The sequence below is a fragment of the Mytilus trossulus genome, chromosome 7 (assembly GCF_036588685.1).
Source record: "Mytilus trossulus isolate FHL-02 chromosome 7, PNRI_Mtr1.1.1.hap1, whole genome shotgun sequence".
NCBI classification, from domain to species: Eukaryota; Metazoa; Mollusca; class Bivalvia; order Mytilida; family Mytilidae; genus Mytilus; species Mytilus trossulus.
The window spans coordinates 74010386-74030673 of NC_086379.1; the positions used below are offsets into that span (position 1 = coordinate 74010386).

Consider the following 20288-nt stretch of genomic DNA (forward strand, 5'->3'; position numbering starts at 1 on the left):
GTTGTTATATTTATAATATGCTTTTAATCTGAAGAGGTTTTTTTTTTTAAAAGTATGTGCACAATGTCAAGAATAAATACAAACACTTTATGGGTTAAACCATTCGATCAATAATTTTCAATATATGTGATGTCAACTCGACTTTTTGCATTAATAAAATACAACTTCAACCATGAAAGCTGAAAAAACCCACGAGGGTTACTGTTTTTCGACGGAAGACATGCTACTTTATATACAATCAATCCTCAACATTGCCAATAATTTCCGCCCTTAGTTATCTTTGTTCGGGGATGTGGTCTGTTCCGGGATGTGGGTGTTTTGTGGTGAATCATATATGCATGTCTATCCTGCAATCAGTCAACTATTGTAAAAACAAAAGTTTTGATGTTTTGAGCGAATGGTTATGTTAAAACTATTGTTTTAGTCAGTAGTGACTTAAATGAAGAATATAGTTACTTGAAATGAAGATCAAGTTATCTTCTCTTTACGTTTTTCAATAGTGAGAGTAGATTACTGCACCTTCTGATTATTATTTAGTATAAAACTTAAAACGCAAATGCATAATTAAATAATGGTATCTATTTGCACTTTTTAACTCCCACACTTATCACACTTTAATATGTAGATGATTTAAGACTAATAACTAAATAGTCGATATGGAATGATAAACCGGGCGGTGTCCTTGTAGAGCCGTGTGCTTGTAGAGCCGTGTGCAAAATGAAATATATGTAAACATCATCCATAAACGGAAGAAGGCCATTTGAAGAAGTCGTCAGTAATAGAAAATATTTTAAACATGGGAAAGTGCCCTAACTGTGGGAAAGAAGTCTATTTCGGTGAGCATTATTAGTATTTAAAAACTTATGAACAACTCTTAGCCAGGATGTATACGCGATTTGCTATAATATAACACCAGTTAGTCATAAACCGAGCCGCTAAATGCAACAATAATGCTATAAACTGAATGACTAATGTCATAGATATGATCAGCTATTGTATAATATCGTATTAATAGTATAAAAGTAACTTCATGCTGATTTTTTCAATTATATATATATTTATAAATATACTGAATGTGAATTTATTGTAAAAGTATTACTTTCAAATCGCACTGTGGTTATTAATAGACACTAGACTTGTATAATTATAATTGAGTGACAATGGCTTTCATGAGAATTTTTTTAAAGGAAATAAAATGACAACAAATATAAGTGTATTTTTGAATTACAACTAATTTCCATGTTCAAAGTTGTTAGCATACCAAAATTAAGACTCTTGGTACTTTTTAAAATTAAATTTTGCAGCGATTTTGATAATGAATGGCGAATTGCCGATACATATAACCCAGTGATAATACTGTGCAATTAAAAAATGCAATTATCATATGTGTTTCTTTTTTAAGTTAACTTTTAAAAGCTTTGAGTGAAAATATGTTAATAGCGAAAACATTATAATAAATCGCGATAACATTTATATTGTCTTAATATTGATCCCAATTTATAGTTCTTTTTAAAATTAAAGACCGTCAGTTATCAAGCATTAATGTTATCAGGTAAAGGGGCCACGTATGAGGAGACGATCGTATTACACCGCCCAATATTTTATTACCAATTTGAGATCATCTTCCAGAAATCGTTGTTTGCCCATTGCGAACGACAGGTGTTGAAGCCAAGTTCAATAGTTGAATACGGCCGAATGCAGGGAAGCATTCTGTCGACGTCAACCAATCACAATAGTTTTGGCAATTTGTCGCATTAAAGAAATAGTTTTTAGTGGTGGTGTCAGTAGTTATAACATTAAAGTTAAAACGGTGTTGGGTTGTACAGATGTATGTTAAGTTGAAAAATGAAAATTTTGTAAAAGGCCACATTCCGAAGCCTCATAGAGTTGTTGCAAAAGTTCATCAAATTCGACACTTTCCTTACCCGAGTCAATCAATTAAGCATCCCCATTCCGACCAGACATGACTGTCCATTTAAACAACCCGCTCAGACAAACGGACGTTCCTGATGAATTAAAATGAATTAAAGATGTCAATGACCACTCTTTACTTATAAATATTTTTTTTACATATGTAAAGCCTTTCATCGGATTAAGGGTGTCAACGATTTAAAAGAATGTTCTACATTTTAAATATTTATAATGTACCCAAATGATAAGTATGACCAAATATTCATGACCAAGATAAATCTTATAAATAGCTACTGCCCCCACCCATATTTACTCTACAATGTATTTGTAGTATCTCCCTGGCTACGTCAATAAAAATACGTAACCTTCATTAAAGTTCAGGTAGATAATTTTATATTTCATAAATCATGTTTATTCATAAGATCTGTTGCGTGGCGTGAGTTAGTGTGGAGGAAACGATCCTTAAGCAGTATGGCCCATTGAAAATACGAGGAAGACGATTTTAGATTACATATTTGACACAAATGTTTGAGTAAAAATTGAATGCACCATTGAACAAAAATAACAAAAAATAATGTGTTGAAATATTTCAAAAGGGGATACGATACATTAAGAGTGAATGACCTGAATTGATATTCAAGCAACTTCCTTAAAAGGAATGATTTTATTATTTTTCAAATTTTCAAGCAAAACTGTAATCATCCCCATTTTCTCCCCAAACACACAGATGTACATTTATTACAAATATTTAATCCATCATATGTTTCATAAGATCGATACTTTTATAAAACGTTAACTTTCGTCGCATATAATAGTTTTACCTGTAATGAGAATTCATTTTCAGGTGTAAAATACCTGGGAATGCGAAACAGGATAACTCTATCCTATGTATCTGTATGTATAAGACCAATAATCCATGTTTAGTTTTAAAATAGGGTTTCCTACAGCATATACGACACAACAAACGAGGTTGATGCGAGACAGCAATACTTTATCTTTCGTTCTATTAGGGGCGTTAGCTGTCAATTTCATATTCAACAATTTGACTCAAATTTAATATTTGATTTTTAACATACTAAAACGTATATATCCAAATAATAAAAGTATAGAATAAGAAATTTCTGATGCCTGTTGCTGTAAAATATTTAACAATATTTCGGCGTGTATTTAGTATGGGTACCATCTAATTTACCATCGAAGTGACCACCGAAGACTGTCGACCCGATATAAACATGAATACATATATAGATATAGGAAGATGTGGTGTGATTGCCAATGAGGCAACTCTCCATCCAAATAATAAATAGATAGTGAACACGAGGATTTGGATTTGTTTAAGGTTTGTTTGATTTCATATTATAGATTTGAAAAATATGCTAATCGTCGTCTACCTGTACAAGGAGGAGCTTTTGTGCATCGGATCAGTCAACCGAATGATTTATCATTTTTTTTTCAATGTTGACATTATTTTCCTTCTAATAGCTAATCACGCGTAATGCATGCGTATCCCATCTCTAGCTAAGTGGTTAAATTAAATGAGGTCGAATTATTCACTTGCAAGTGATATCGTCCAATGGTATACGGAACTTAAGGCTTTTCGTGATAATTATATTAATTATTCAAAAAAAATCAAAAGCGATAAGGGTTCAAATAAATGAAAGAAAAAATACGATATACAGCAACAAACGACAACCACTGAAGTACAGACTAATTTTTTTCGGGAGCCACTACTCCCCCTCTCCCTTTTATACTGTGGTGTGGTAGTACAACATAAGAACAAGCTATTAAGATCTGTTGGTGAGGGCTTAAAGTATGAGATCGATTGAAATCACACAAAAAACATAAAAGACACAATAGATGCAATGTTCAGATCCGAGGGCTGCTCCAATATGTGTTTCTTTTGAAACTGGGAAATCACGTTTAACATTCTTGTTATATAATCGGTATAAATCCTCTAGAAATATCATGTTGATGTGGACCTGATCCGCATCGCAAAACATTTAAAATCCAGATGTAAATTCGGCATTTTTAATAATGATATCTATTACAATATCTGTCACAGTATATTATACTGTATATTGGTATCTATAATTGACAACATCGCGCCATTGTTATATTATCCGGTTACGGCTTTTTAAAGTATTTAAATGAAGAAAAAAATATCAAAGAACCAAATTCTACCATTGTCATCTTGTGACTTACATTTGTTTTCTGAAACCGGCTTTTTATTATGTAAATTTTAACATGACTATCATAACTCGCATATGAAAATCTTAAATTTATTCCGGAGTGGAGAAATGTCGTTACCACTCGCAACAGAAGGATACTCTTCCTTTACATCTGGTCGTTGACTGGTCTATAACAATTGAATGGAAAACACACAAGAACCAGTTCAAAGATTTGATCCCATACATTTCTGCAGCTAGTGGTAAAAATAATAGTTCAAATACATCTAATTTCAGCTGAAAAAGTGACCTCATTAGGAAAAGAGTGGCACCGTCCTTGTTTGAGATGTGAAAAATGTAAAAAGACATTGGCATCTGGAAGTCATGCAGAGGTGTGTATTCTAAATATTATTCTTTAAAGTCATCTCCAACTCCAATGATATTATAATTTGTACATAGTTTATAGTAAAATGTATGACCAAATACAACTGTAGAAAGAAGCTGAATCGGTAAAACAAACTGATCAAACTCGAGCACACATACACACAAACTCGAGCACACATACACACTCAAACTCGAGCACACATACACAATCAAACTCGAGCACACATACACAATCAAACTCGAGCACACATACACAATCAAACTCGAGCACACATACACAATCAAACTCGAGCACACATACACACACATACACAATCAAACTGAAGCTCACATACACAATCAAACTCGAGCACACATACACACACAAACTAGAGCACACATACACAATCAAACTGGAGCACACATACACAATCAAACTCGAGCACACATATACACACAAACTCGAGCACACATACACACTCAAACTCGAGCACACATACACAATCAAACTGGAGCACACATACACAATCAAACTCGAGCACACATATACACCCAAACTCGAGCACACATAACTACCAATTTTATTTCGTCAAATATATCCTCGAGCCTTATAAAATAGTTTAAGGGGTGAATAGAATTATAAGGTTCGCGCCTGAACAACAAATCGTAGTACCGTACCTGACATGCATGTCTCCTTTGTTGTATATGTGAGGAAGATATAGAATATTGCCAAAGTATTCAAGATTACAATTTTAAAAAATGTTCGTTATATGGTTTTCCATGAGGGGAAAGGGTTGAATAAAGCTTTCTGACAAAGTTTACCAAATTTTAAACCAAACCCTTCGTTTTATTTTTTTCCCCCTATTTTCTTTCCATTATATAAGTAATTATCGAGATTGTTCCACTGAATACATACATGTGAACATGTACAAAAAAAATGTATGAATAGAAAGCAGTCGAATTAACAATTTTGTTAAAAATAGGTAAAGCAGAACGTGTGTTGGTGGGGTTTGTGTTGCATAGTCTTTAGTTCTCTATGTTGTGTCCTCTGTGCTATAATTTATCTGCTTGTTAGTTTATTTTCAATTTATGAGTTTGATTGTCCCTCTAGTATCTTTCGTCCCTCTTTTAAAATAAACAATTAACCTGATTGCAATCAAACTGTATATATGTCGTACTTGACTTTCCGTCTATGTCGTCTGGACTTTAGCTGGCCTGGTAAAAACGAAGAATTTTAAAATAACTAGATGTTATTATAACTGAAATATCAGTGCCAATGAAACCGCAACACTTTTGTTTTTCAAAAAAATCTCATAATTTTTATTTTATTTATATTAGAACTTTGTATAGTTGGTTTACAATGACTTTTAAGACAATTAACGACAACTTTACGGTTGAGTTATTTTTGGAACAAATGCGAAGTAAGGGTTATTTTGATCGGACATAAACCGAGTTAACCGCTTTTCAACATACGCACCATTTTCACAATTTTGTCATTTAAAGCTTGGCGAATGTCATGAATTATCCCGCCTTTATTGTTAGGAAACTGCAATAAACATCTGAGTAAATGCCAGGACTTTCTGACAATCAGCGACATGCAGTTTTGGGCATGATCAAATGACGCCTTTCACAGCATACAATTACGAGAAGACTGAAGTTTTAGCCTCTACAATAACCAAAATCATTCACAAATTCAACCAAAATGGATCATTTAATGATAATCCACATCCCAGGGTACAAAAAGCAAGAAACGCCCAGCCAGACTGATACATTTGGTCTTAAACATATTCGATTTTGACTCTGATGGCTGTACAAAGGTCACGAGAGTTCAGTGGTGGTCACGGTAGATCCTTTGCAGCAATTTCAGTAAAGCACCATTTGCGCAGAAATTGTTAAAGAGCACCAAAGTCTTACCCTAGTCACATCTAAACGGCCGTCAGGTGTAAATATCGAATGTTCTAGACCAAAAATCTTTCATTATGTACCAAAAACCGTCAGTGGTGGGTACATAGACATTTGGAACCCATCTTGGCCAAAATTCATGTGTTTCGCCCGATTTTGGTCCGATCGAGCAAATGTTGCATCAAATTGGACATGGTTTAGACAATGAAAACCACCAACAATATCATAAAGTCAGCTTGATTTTGATTTGCGGGACAAGTGGAATAACATTCCTCGAGATCACATTAAACGTCCGGGATGATCAATTCCACAGCGCTGTCGAGATTGCGCTGCACAACGAGGTTGTAACATGTTTTGTAAGGACTGTGAGTTGTTGATTCGACATTGGATGTTTCGTTTACTTATAGCGTCTGAAAGATGACAATGAACCATTTTTGTTTGACATCGGTCTATTGTTAGAATTGTTAATTTTCAAGAACAATTTATTTTGAAAGATTATCATTTCTAATATAAATTTTATTTTTGAAAAAACAAGTTTTGCGTTTTCATTGGCACTCAGTACAATACAATTTCAAATAAATGCATACAATATATTTCACAATATATAGTTCATCATACATAGACAATATTGTCGAGCTGTAATATATTAAATGTTTCTTGCTTTAACATAATACGCAAATATTTCTGTTCTGGAGATCAATCCTGCAACGGTACGATTTCAATATACATGAAACAACAAATATTTTCAAGATAAACCAAAAAAAAAAATCCGAATTTGCAAAATAGGAAATATAACATATATGACAGCTGATTCAATATCTTCAGTAATGATACACTAGCCAACTTAGTCGTACTTCCCCTTACTTCTCATGTCAAGATGAGTATACACAATGAAATTCAAAATGGGATATCTTTTTGAACTTTAATATTTATAAGTCTTTAGTTTTCCATTTTCTTGCTATTTTGTAAATTTTTGTTACATAGGTCATAAAGTTAGTGATCCATTACAATGTAGATTACAATCTGTTTTGTTGAACAAACAATTGCTTTCAATTTGAAACTCTTCCTTGTCAACGTCAATTTTAAATGACTAAACTGCATATAATACTTTGTAGCAACACAATTATTATAAGATTACTTCTGGACTATGTAAATGAACAGATGCATTTATAATTTTATATAAAACTGTGAACAAGATTTGAGAAAGATCTATTCCAAATCTTCATTAATTATAGATGTTTTGATAGTTAACAAGCAGCTTGTTTCCTTTGCCAAACAGCTTGTCTTAATACGCATTTATCCTTGGTTAGTTAACAAGCAGCTTGTTTCCTTTGCCAAACAGCTTGTCTTAATACGCATTTATCCTTGGTTAGTTAACAAGCAGCTTGTTTCCTTTGCCAAACAGCTTGTCTTAATACGCATTTATCCTTGGTTAGTTAACAAGCAGCTTGTTTCCTTTGCCAAACAGCTTGTCTTAATGCGCATTTATCCTTGGTTAGTTAACAAGCAGCTTGTTTCCTTTGCCAAACAGCTTGTCTTAATACGCATTTATCCTTGGTTAGTTAACAAGCAGCTTGTTTCCTTTGCCAAACAGCTTGTCTTAATACGCATTTATCCTTGGTTAGTTAACAAGCAGCTTGTTTCCTTTGCCAAACAGCTTGTCTTAATACGCCTTTATCCTTGGTTTTGTGCACTACAGCTACATGCATTCAACTATTCCAATTTTAAAGTTTAAACCCTGTGCAAAGGGAAATAACCTAAAGTTTTCTAGGGTTTCAAAAATTGTTGTTGTATTTTTGCCATGTTGTAATCATGCCTTCAGATCTTGCAGCGATATAGCTATTCAGAGCCGATGTGACATAATGTAAACTCCCTACATCAATGTAATGGCCATTGGTTCTGTATCGACATGGATAGATTACGCGGAATACTGTTCTATCATTTTATAAATATGATATAAACATGTATCCAAAATATGATTATTCATAAAAAAATGTTTCATTTTTCAGCATGAAGGAAAGCCATATTGTCATAAACCTTGCTACGCTGCCATGTTTGGACCCGGTGGTAAGTTTCTTCAGCTTATCATATTGCAGAACGTCATAAAGAAATTACTAGTACCCGTTTTTGGTTTTCTCGTTTGAATGGTTTTACACTAGTAATTTTTGGACCCTTTATAGCTTGTTGCTCGGTGTGAGCCAAGGATCCGTGTTGAAGGCCGTACCTTCACCTATAATGGTTTACTTTTATAAATTGTTATTTGGATGGAGAGTTGTCTCATTGGCACTCATACCACATCTTCCTATTCTTCTAATTACATAAAAAAAAAAGAGGCTAGTTTTACTATAAATACGGATTTTTTTAATGGTGTGCTTAAAAATTGTAAATATAGTTCCCAAGTATTTGCGTATTTTGCTTTCAAGCAATCTGTTTACCTTCAATGCCAGTCTAACTGTTTTATAATGTTGCATATGATTTTGATTGTTTCCCTTTATATTTTATATATCTGGGTTTTTTTTCTGACAATCAAAATAGAAGAAAACAAAAAGAAATTTCTCTCATTTTTGTGCTTTTTTTCACATTTTCTGACCGGTGTGAGAAATGTATTTCTCTTCATTAGTGATTTTTTTTTTCGGCAAATGATTAGTCGAAATTTCTCATCGACTTCCTTAAACTGAATATTCCATACTGATATAACACAATCAAAGATAAAAATGAACAGACACATCGTCATACCCTTAGCAAGATTAATCGGATATTGCTTCAGCTAGGGAAAAAAGTTAAATCGATTGAACAATGATCCATTTTAGTCTTTGTAAAACATACCAAAAAAAACCAAAAACTAGAAATTTTATCCATGTTGGTTTTTTATGATACATTTTTTGTCGTTTGTTTTAATTCTGAAATGAATAAATATAATATAAGGCCTACCTTTATATTGTTATTGAATTAAAAAATCTTCTACCATTTGAATGTTCATACAAGTACGTGCTCATTATTGTTTCTCTTTTTTAGGGTATGGACATGGTGGAACAGAGAGTCACAAATATTGATTGTATATTTCATATGTTGAGTTAGTCTTCCGCAATATTGTTGTTTTTTATTTACTATATCAGCAATATATCTGCTTTATTAGATTTTATTTTATATTAAACATTAAAATGATATATGCATCTTTTTTTGTCAAGAACCTCCTTTCAAACTTATTTGTATGTTGTTTTTTTCCTCGGGACGAATAAGAGCTTCAGGGTATTTTTTTAAGCAAGACATATGTCCATTGTTGGAGACAGTATTTTGCCCTCTATGTGTGATTTGTCAAGGATTTCTGTCTTATTGGCGTTTACCCAACATCCAGCATGAGAGTTGGATAACACGTATATTTGTAATACATAAATTAATGGCAATTATCAGCAACACCACCTAGCTAGATGTTATTGAATGAACAATAAAACAATTGTAACAAAACATTAAAAAAACTGATTGTAGAAAATTGACGAATTTTAAAAAGCTTATTAGCTAAGCACATATAAAAATACAGCATTTGTATTGAAGCTACTCTTAATAGATGACCATGAGTTAAATTTTGTAAAAGCTACACCTAAAGCAGCATATATATGTAAAAATACTGTTGATATAAAAGCTATGCATACAAAGACATATTCATCTGAAATTGTGATTAAAGCATGATGATTAAGATTGTTAAATATAATGTACCTATGTATATGTATAAAACAGTTGACATAAAAGCTACTTATAAAGCTGATGTAGATATAAAGCTCATGTTAAATTACGGTTGCTGTAAGAGATAAGCACGATATGAAGCTGACACAATACACATAGTATGAATAAACAAAAAATGGAAATGACCTATGCAAGACAAAATAACAAAATATAAATCTGTACAAAGTTATCTCCATTTCACACTTAAAAAACTATATGAAACTGGCACATACAAATTTAAGAAAATTTAAGAAAAAGCAGGCGAAGTTGAGCGGATATAAGACCGACCTACATTCGACGTTAGCGACTCGGGTAAAAGGGATAACAGGAATTACTAGTACCGACAAAAGGGACTTATCCAATGATCAAACCGCCCAACTCCTCCTAATAAATCAGACATACAAACAGATAAAACAGTTGGTTCAAATAGCCTGACTTGGTACATGCACAAACTGTATTGGGTTGAATAATAAATGCGTCTGTTTTATTGTAAGTTTTACATGCGCATCGCCCATTTTGGCATGGAAAGACTATTTGTCGTATAGTTAATAATACGCAATATAAAAACTAGCAGTTCAGCTACCAAACGGATGATCACTAACTTGAACAAAGCTCTATATTTAAGACGACACATAATTTGGAAAGCAGGCCAGTTGAATTCGTTCGTAACTGGGGGTGGGGGTGGGGGGAGTACCAGAACAGAACCAACAATCCTGAAAGGTTTCATGAAGTTTCATTGTCAAATTTTAAATGATAAAGTCATTATTTATGAGGGGCAAGTAATTCTGTTATCATATAATATTGACTACTGAGCTGATGATACCCTCGGGGACTTATAGTCCACCAGCAGAAGTATCAACCCAGTGCTGTTAAAAATGAAAACACGTTATAAATTATATGCACCCGAATCTGTATTTACCTTCATCATGATCGTCTAAAGCATAATTTGTGAAAGCCTAGGATGAAAAATAACAGAAATAAAACCAAGAAGGACATAAAAAACACAAATCTATTTATAACTATCTATCACAAACCTATCTATGTGCGAATCAAAGCAAGGTGTTTTGTTCCTGTTTTGGGATTTGGTATGTGTTGTCCAAAGAAAACTGTGACTTAATGATAATTTTTTGTTGTTATCTCTCTGTAGTTTGAATTGTATAGTATACAGTAACTTACATCATGTCGTTGTTATCTACTCATCAGACAGGATGTTGCTCAATTGTTTTTCCCTAGAATTTCGAAGATTTGGTTCAACATATTATTTTCCTGATGCCTTTTATACTGACCTTTACAACTGTTATTCTTCGGTGGTTCTCGGGATACAATTACTCATTATGTATACCAGTTTTGCATGCAGGTGTTTTAACTCTTTATTCGACAGCTTAACTTCTAAAACACTTTTTGCAATATCAATCAGTAAAGGTTAAAGCTCATGTAGCATGTATATATCATGCTCCGTCAAAAACACATAAGATCCTTTGCGTTGTCCTTATTTTGATTTTCTCAGAATACCTTGTTGCTGGGGAAAATATCATCAAAGGTTCCAGGCCGAACCTTTTTGAATTAATCATTTCTGTTTTTAATTTTTGCAACAATGTCATTTTGTAAAGTCACAAAGTTTATTAGTTTTCACAATATAATTATAAGGGCTGGCATGTTCTTTAAAATGATATATTGAATACTAGTACTAAAGTCCAATAATAGATCTTTGGGGCTATCGACGATTGAGAAAGTATAAAGCTGTTAGAAAGTATTCCAGGGCATAATATTCATTTAAGCATATTACCCCAACTGCCGAGTACTTCTTAAAATGTAGTTTGTCCAAATAATTTCACTGATTTTTAAGAGACCATACATTATTTGTAAACATGAAGATTTATTTTTGAGTGCAATCTGTTTCGTGTGAAATCATTTTAACAAAAGCGGACTGAAGCTGTTTGGTAAGAAGCCAAATCTTGAAGGATTGCAATCGACCACAAGCGTCTAAAAGCTTAATCTATTGGATAGAGTTTGGAGGAGTGATGGTGATTCGAGGTAACAATGACATTGCCATCGTTCATGACAGTTTTGTTTAAGAAGAACACGTCTTACAAATTTCTAATGATTGTGGCATGATACTAAATGAATTTTGAAAACAATACAGAAATAAAATTCCAAACTAAATAAATCCAAAATTTAGAAACACAACGCAATGTTCTTAAGTAAACATAAGGTTGGACTGCAACCAACAAATGTGAGTCTTCGAAAAAAAACCGGTAAAACATTTGAAGTAACATACTTTTACAGTTCCCGGATGGATAGTTGTATCCTTGACTCCTTAAACTATGTGATAATGCAGTTAAAAGTAAATTCACAAAAATACTGAACTCAGAGGAAAATCTAATCGGAAAAAACATAATTACATGACAATGGCAAAATCAAATGACAAAACACATCAAAAAACGTCTTTATATATAGTAACAATTGGGTAGGCTATGATAACATGTTTTCGGGTACTGATAAACAAGAAAATTAGTTTACTTATTACCTAGGATATTATCATTTTAATAACCTAAATATATGCGATTAAATGAAACCCAACATTATATTGAATTGAACTGATCGATGATTACTTCATAATTATTAAAAGAGGGACGAAAGATACCAAAGGGACAGTCAAACTCATAAATTTAAAACAAACTGACAACGCCATGGCTAAAAATGTTAAAGACAAACAGAAAAAAACAATATTACATATGACACACCATAGAAAACTAAAGAATAAACAACACGAACCCCATTAAAAACTAGGGGTGATCTCAGGTGCTCCGAAAGGGTAAGAAGATTCTGCTTCACATGTCGCACCCGTCGTGTTGCTTATGCAATTACAAATCCGGTAAATAGTCTAGTTCGGTAGGTCACAAAATTATTAAGTTTTTGCTGAACACTACACATAGCATGAAACGTGGTATGCATCCATGAAATTTTCATAGACCTATCGACGATTTGATAGAATAAAGATGTTTGAAAGTATTACGGGGCATGGTGACAAATTACACAAATACAGTTTGCAAACCAGAAAGAACATTTCAAAGGGAAAGGCTATTTGGTTTAATAATTTGTTGCTGTCGAGAGAAGTGATATATCGGACAAACTTTCCATTTGCTTGTTGTACAAATAGCATACGGACAAAATCGTATGACGTCATTAATTCAAGAAAGCTAATTATCACATGTTTATGAAGAGTTCATACGTGCAGATATATTATAAAATACCAAAAATAAAAATTGGTTTCGCAGACATCAGATCAGATAATAAAAGATTGAATTATTGTTTAATGTGAGCAGGCATTTTTTATCAGAATACTTTATAGATATTTCATAAACAATAATAGCATATTAGTTTGATGTGGATTGTATTCTCGGTAGCTTTTTACATATGGAACTGAATCAACTATAAAACTGAAGATGTTTGGATTGATAGAGTAATTAATATCTCGATTAACAGAATAAAACTATTTATTTTTCCTGGTACAAAGTCAGTATGGTTTCTTTAATAAAATCAAAGATCAGGTAAATAATTATCAAGTGCTATTACTTTGGCAATGAATATGTATCATCATCTTAAATACCGCTATGCAGAATTTTGAACTTGCGTCGTGTGGATTTCACGGCAACAATGAGTAACAATACACCAAGTGAGGAAGAGTTATGGGAATGGTTACGGAATAACACAGATCCTGACGATATCCTGCCGGACGATTTGGAACAAAACTGGAAAACAGCCTTGATAATTACATACAGTCTTATTATTATAGGTGGCATCATAGGGAATGTACTAGTTGTTGCAGTAATCCTGTTAAATAAATCCATGAGATCAGTGACCAACGTACTTTTAGTTTCCCTTGCTGGTAGTGACACACTCATAGCGTCTTGGAATATTCCTATACAGCTCGTGTATTATGTTAAAAATGAATGGACAATGGGAGAAACGTTGTGTAAAGGTGCTAGTTACTTACAAAATGTTAGCGTTGTCGCTAGTATTACCACTCTGATGGTAGTATCAATAGAAAGGTAAGCCTATTCTTAATAAGAACAATTGTTAAAGTGTTTTGCTTTTTTCACTTCTCTAACGGTAATATTAGTAGAAAGTTAAGCTTATTATTAATTAGAAAAAAGTAATGTGCTTTCAGTGTTTAGGTATCCTACTCGTAAAAAAGGAACATAAAGGTATACACTGTGTGTTAGTGAGCCTGCTTTATTATCTCAACAATATGTTAAAAGTATAATTTATATTAGTGTTTGTATAGTGTGCTTCTTACTTGTATAAGACTTTCAAATATTTTGGTCTGAAGCATCACTTCGGAGACGTTTGTTGAAATACGCACCTGGTGCAAGAAAAGTGGTACCGCTGTTTGATATTCCTATCAATATTTATCTTATCAAACATGCAACTCTTTTGACTGAAGCTGCGAAAAGCTTTTTTTAGATTATTGCTTGCTTACATCATTTTAAAGTATTTTCGTAAATATAAAAAAAAGATGTGGTATGATTGCCAATGAGACATTTGTCCACAGTAGTCCAAAATGACACAGACAACTATAGGTCACCGTACGGCCTTCAACAATGAGCAAAGGGATTATAAAAATACTGAACTTCGAGGAAAATTCAAAACGGAAAGTCTCTAATCAAATGGCAAAATCAAATGATATAAAACATCAAACAAATGGACAACACCTTTCATATTCCTGACTTGGTATTTTGAAATGTAGAAAATGGTGGATTTAACCTTTTTTAGTGCTAAACCTCTCACTTGTATGAAAGTCGCACTACAAAAGGGAGAATTGGAGGACATAGTTGAAACATATTGAGTTTGTACATTGCATCGGGTATCTGTACAGTTAATATGTATAAAAGCAGAATTGGTTATCTTTAATATCTGTCCAAGTATTAATTTTTAAGTATTAAGACTAAAATTGAGAATGGAAATGGGGAATGTGTCAAAGAGACAACAACCCGACCAAATAAAAAACAACAACAGAAGGTCACCAACAGGTCTTCAATGTAGCGAGAAATTCCCGCACCCGGAGGCGTCCTTCAGCTGGCCCCTAAACAAATATATACTAGTTCAGTGATAATGAACGCCATACTAATTTCCAAATTGTACACAAGAAACTAAAATTAAAATAATACAAGACTAACAAAGGCCAGAGGCTCCTGACTTGGGACAGGCGCAAAAATGCGGCGGGCTTAAACATGTTTGTGAGATCTCAACCCTCCCCCTATACCTCTAACCAATGTAGAAAAGTAAACGCATAACAATACGCACATTAAAATTCAGTTCAAGAGAAGTCCGAGTCTGATGTCAGAAGATGTAACCAAAGAAAATAAACAAAATGACAATAATACATAAATAACAACAGACCACTAGCAGTTAACTGACATGCCAGCTCCAGACTTCAATTAAACTGACTGACAGATTATGATTTCATCATATGTACATCAGGCACAATCCTTCCCGTTAGGGGTTTAGTATCATACCATCATAACATATATAAGAAGAACATAACCCGTGTCATGCCAACAACTGTTTTTAGAATAAATGTGTTTAGTTCCGACGCAAAGACCTTATCAGTGACTCAATATTAACGCCAAAATATGCAATCTTTAATGACTTGACAACAGTATCGTAATTATATCCCTTCTTAATAAGTCTATTCAAAGGTTTTTTAAGTTTCTGAGGTGAATACTGACACCTTTGTGCTTTATAAAGAATATTTCCATAAAAAATTGGATGTGAAATACCTGAACGTATAAGAAGTCTGCATGTTGAGCTATATTTACGAATGATGTCTTTATACCGATGATAAAATTTAGTAAATGTTTTGACTAGTTTGTGATATCGAAAACCCTGGTGTAATAATTTTTCAGTAATACATAAATTTCTCTCGTTAAAATCTAAAACATTGTTACATACACGAGCGAATCGTACAAGTTGAGATATATAAACACCGTAAGATGGGGACAAGGGAACGTCACCATCTAAAAACGGATAATTAACGATAGGAAATCAAAAATCATTTTTTTTTGCTATCACAAATTTATGAAAATGGTAGAATTGCAAATTAATCATTTTTTTCTTCTAGATAGTTAAGTGAGAGGTTCAGCTAGCTATCAAACCAGGTTCAATTCACCATTTTATACAAACGGAAATGCCTGTACCATATTTGACAGTTGTTTTCGACTCGTTAGATATGTTTTAGCTTTTGATTTTGCCCTTTTATAAAGGACTTCCTGTCCTGAATTTCAGTATTTTTGATGCTTTAACTTTTACTTGCAAAATTTTGTTGGAAAAAAAACTTCTATGTAATGTCAAGTCACAAAGTAAGAAACAATTATAAAGTTATATTACAGGTGTTACATGTTAAATATGTAGTGTATCTATAATAGTGCTTGTCTTTCATTATCACATTGTCTGGATTTGTTTGAATAGCAGAGCTAATTTCCGCTGTATAAAGTTGGTTTGTAAACAGAATTAACGTTAATATACGTCTTGTCCAAATTCCAGAACTCAATTTTACTGGTAAAAATTTAGAAAAACAAAACAACAATATTTAAAAAAAAAAAGGTTTTTGTTATTATTAAAAACATTTTTTTGAAAAGAGTAGGTCCGGTAAGGACCGATTTTGCCGGACTCAAATTTCAGGATCATCATTACATTCATCAGTCACGTCTCAGTCATTACAGCTGAACGGACGTGCTGGGTCAGCTCTCCTTTACCCGCTATCTTCGATGAGGGTTTATTGTTAGATGGTCAACGACATACTACTTAAGATGACAGAAACCAATCCATGCCGTACAGAGAGACGTGGTAGTGGCGTACCCGCGTTAACATACACTCCAAAACCATTGTATCATGGGGAGTGTTATGCCGATTAACGTCCGAGGGCTGTATCCTAGGCGTTGGGTGATACGACCTTTATTTCACTGCCTAACGGCTTTGGTCCTGATAACGCTTCCTGTCATCCTTAGAACTACGTCCACGATTCATCTACCAGTACTCCATCATCGAGGCTAGCGGGCTGCCAAGCTGACCAAACTGGCCCTGAAAGCAGCCGTTGTGAAGAATAAAGACCAAAATAGTAAAAAAACAAAATCTACTCACCAAAACCAAGATGGCGGCCTCCATATTGCGACCTCCACTACTTGTTCCTGACCCATGGCACCAGAATATTTAAAGCCCACCAAACGCCTTCGGGCACCGAGCCGACCGTGCGAGGGCTGAAAAGCCAGTCAAGGTCGTTAAACACTTCCATATATATAATTTCAGGTTCATCTGACAAAAGATTTTTACCACTTTTTAAACACTTAAGTGTCTATTTAATTTGAATCAATTAGTTTATGTGTAAGATTTGAACTGATTAAGTCATTAAAAACGATCCGATTCAAGCTCAAGTATGAAAAATCAACCAAATATGCCGGAAAATGTCACTTTTCGGATGTTTTTTGTCAAAATTGAAAGTGGCCGCATCCGTGTTCATCCTCAACCTTTATGTTATGTATTATCACAAAATACAACTTCTATTTCAATATTAAGGATGATCACAAATGCAGCCACTTTCGTTTTACACGAAAACCGCCTAAAATTTAACTAAAATGCTAGAATTGTGAAAAACTCAGAAATTTAGAATGACTTTAAGGTGTCAGTACCCGATATATATTCATTGTATAATCAAAAATAGCGCATATTTATGTAGCTGAAGCACTCTACTGTTCAATTGATAACTATTAAAGAGTTTGCATTTTATCAATTTTGTAAAACTGCTACATTTTGAGGCCAAAATTGGCTCTTACTGGACCTACTCCTTTTGGAAACTGGATAAGGTGATTTGAGAAAAAGGACAAATAATCAGAAAAGAAAATAGAAATATACGATCGTATACTAAGACAAATTTGAATGTATAAATATTTTACAAACTATCTTCTGATTGAAAAAAAAGACATTTCATCATTCGCTGAACCAATCACTTCTAGCGCCAAAAAATGTTGTGTAAGATTTATAAATACTCTGTAATGACCGAAATTAATGAATACATTGGCATGTCAGTCTGAACAATGCTCTTAGCATATAACCAAAGTAATAGTATATCAGATGAATCCGTAGATGACCAGGTGCAAGACTATAATATTTCTGGTACTACCTAATACACCCTATCTTTGCAATAATAGTGACGGTTCTCTGTGCTGTTTTCTTGGCTGTCCTTGCTTCAAATTCAACCAATGGATATATCGTTTCTGAGGAGAATTGAATAGATTTATAAATATTGAAAACGCTCTATGAAGTTACAGAAAAATGTGTTTCTTTGTGTTCTTATTAAATTGGTTTTAACTCCAATGCTTTGTGGTCATGTTCTGGTTTCGCCAGTATCGAATCATTATTCAGTATGTTAGCTATAGCTATAATATGTACATATCATTGACAAATTATTTATTACTAGTACTACACCAATAGATTTAGAATAATTGCAGGCCAAATTAATTGTATTTTATCTATTTTGTAGGTACTACGCCATTTGTCATCCTTTAAAGGCACGCTATATAAGAACACCACAGAGAGCTGGGGTCCTCATTGCCATAATTTGGATATTTTCCTTGACAGTTTCCACACCAATGTTAGTGATACAAAGACTAGAAATACGACTTAAAGTAGAATTTGTGTACATCAAATTAGCTTATGTCTGCGCAGAATACTATTCGGAACACGTGTATGATGTTGTACACACACTATTTATGTTTTTAGTTTTTTACACAGTTCCAATGGTAGTTATGTTTTGTGCTTATGGTAGAATAGCATATCAACTTTGGATACGAAAACCTATAGGCGACTCTCTAGGTTCTCCACAATATCTTATGAAAACACGACGACAGAAGAGAAAAATAATCCGAATGCTCATAACAGTTGTTGTTCTGTTCGGATTATGTTGGCTTCCGTTTTTTGCCATACAACTGCATCGTTTAGAAAATGATATTGACAAGTCTTTTAGGTCTGCTCAAACTATCGTTCACATACTTGGTTATTTGAATTGCGTTTTAAATCCTATTGTTTATGGCTTTATGAATGAGAACTTTAAACAATGTTTAAAATCGTCATTTTTAAAATGTCGAGGCATTTTTAAGACGACAAAGAGACGGTCAATACACACAGTCAGTATTACTGTAGAGAGTGCTGTCTAGGAGGTACTTCATGAACAGCTATGATAGAGGAATGTCGTTATCTTTAATTATCAAATTGGATTGTAGTTAAATGGCATCATATTACTGTGTGCGACTGTAGGGAGCTGTTCTTTGAAACAATATGTAATGCAAGAAGATCATGTTATTTGACTAAAATCGTCAAAATGTCTTCATGAAATTACATATTTTCGAACGCAGATATAACAGCTGATTGAAATACGGTCTATTTTCATCAAACAGATTTTCAGATAAGCTGTTCCCGATTAATTAAATTTGATTAACTATATAAAATCACCATATTTTGTCTTCTCTATTATGTTTTCATTACATATGTCCAAGTTTCAGTCAGTAAATATGATAAAGGAGAAAAGTGCTTGAAATTTTCCATTGGAAAAGATGTTGTAAATGAGTAAGATAAAATCTCGAACCTCTTTTAAACTGAGTTTTACTGTGCGTATTGCGGCATGTTTTTGTATTCTACATTGGCTAGAGGTATAGAGTGAGAGTTGAGATCTCATGTTTAACTCCGCGGTATTTTGCGCCTGTCAGGAGACTCTGGTATTTGTTCGTCTTGAAAGTTTTAACATTAAATGTATATGTTTTGGAGTTTAGTACTACGTCCGACTTTACTTAACTATTACACATATTTATTTAGAAACCAGCTGAGGACCGCCCCAGGTTGCGGAATTTTCTCGCTGCGTTGAAGACCCACTGGTTGCCTTCGACTGTTTTCTGCTCTTTGGTCGAGTTGTTGTCTTTTTGACATATTCCCCATTTTCATTCTCAATTTTAAATATAGATCTACATTCTGTCAAAAACAGAAAACAAAATAAGTCTATATGCATTCAAAAGTCATCGTATATACTGGAAATAGCAAGAAAACTTTACAAATATTTTATCCCAGTCGAACAAGAAATAAACATACAGACAAAAATGGTCAACCCACCGCATTGAGTTTAATCCTTGAACATCATGAGATTCTGACATATTTCAGATGCAGCAATATATTAAAATG

The 20288-nt window shown here is 33.4% G+C and overlaps 2 protein-coding genes across 2 annotated transcripts; both read left to right on the forward strand.

Moving 5' to 3' along the window:
* Positions 1-693: 693 nt before the first annotated feature.
* On the forward strand, positions 694-9506 carry LOC134725785 (cysteine-rich protein 1-like). The gene is made up of 4 exons (XM_063589934.1): positions 694-836; positions 4374-4468; positions 8351-8408; positions 9357-9506. Exons 1-4 carry the CDS (start codon positions 797-799, stop codon positions 9392-9394), a joined length of 231 nt encoding a protein of 76 aa, XP_063446004.1. The 5' UTR covers positions 694-796; the 3' UTR covers positions 9395-9506.
* Positions 9507-13274: 3768 nt separating this feature from the next.
* LOC134725784 (QRFP-like peptide receptor) lies at positions 13275-19487 on the forward strand. The gene is made up of 2 exons (XM_063589933.1): positions 13275-14113; positions 18601-19487. Exons 1-2 carry the CDS (start codon positions 13719-13721, stop codon positions 19271-19273), a joined length of 1068 nt encoding a protein of 355 aa, XP_063446003.1. The 5' UTR covers positions 13275-13718; the 3' UTR covers positions 19274-19487.
* The last annotated feature ends 801 nt before the right edge of the window (positions 19488-20288 follow it).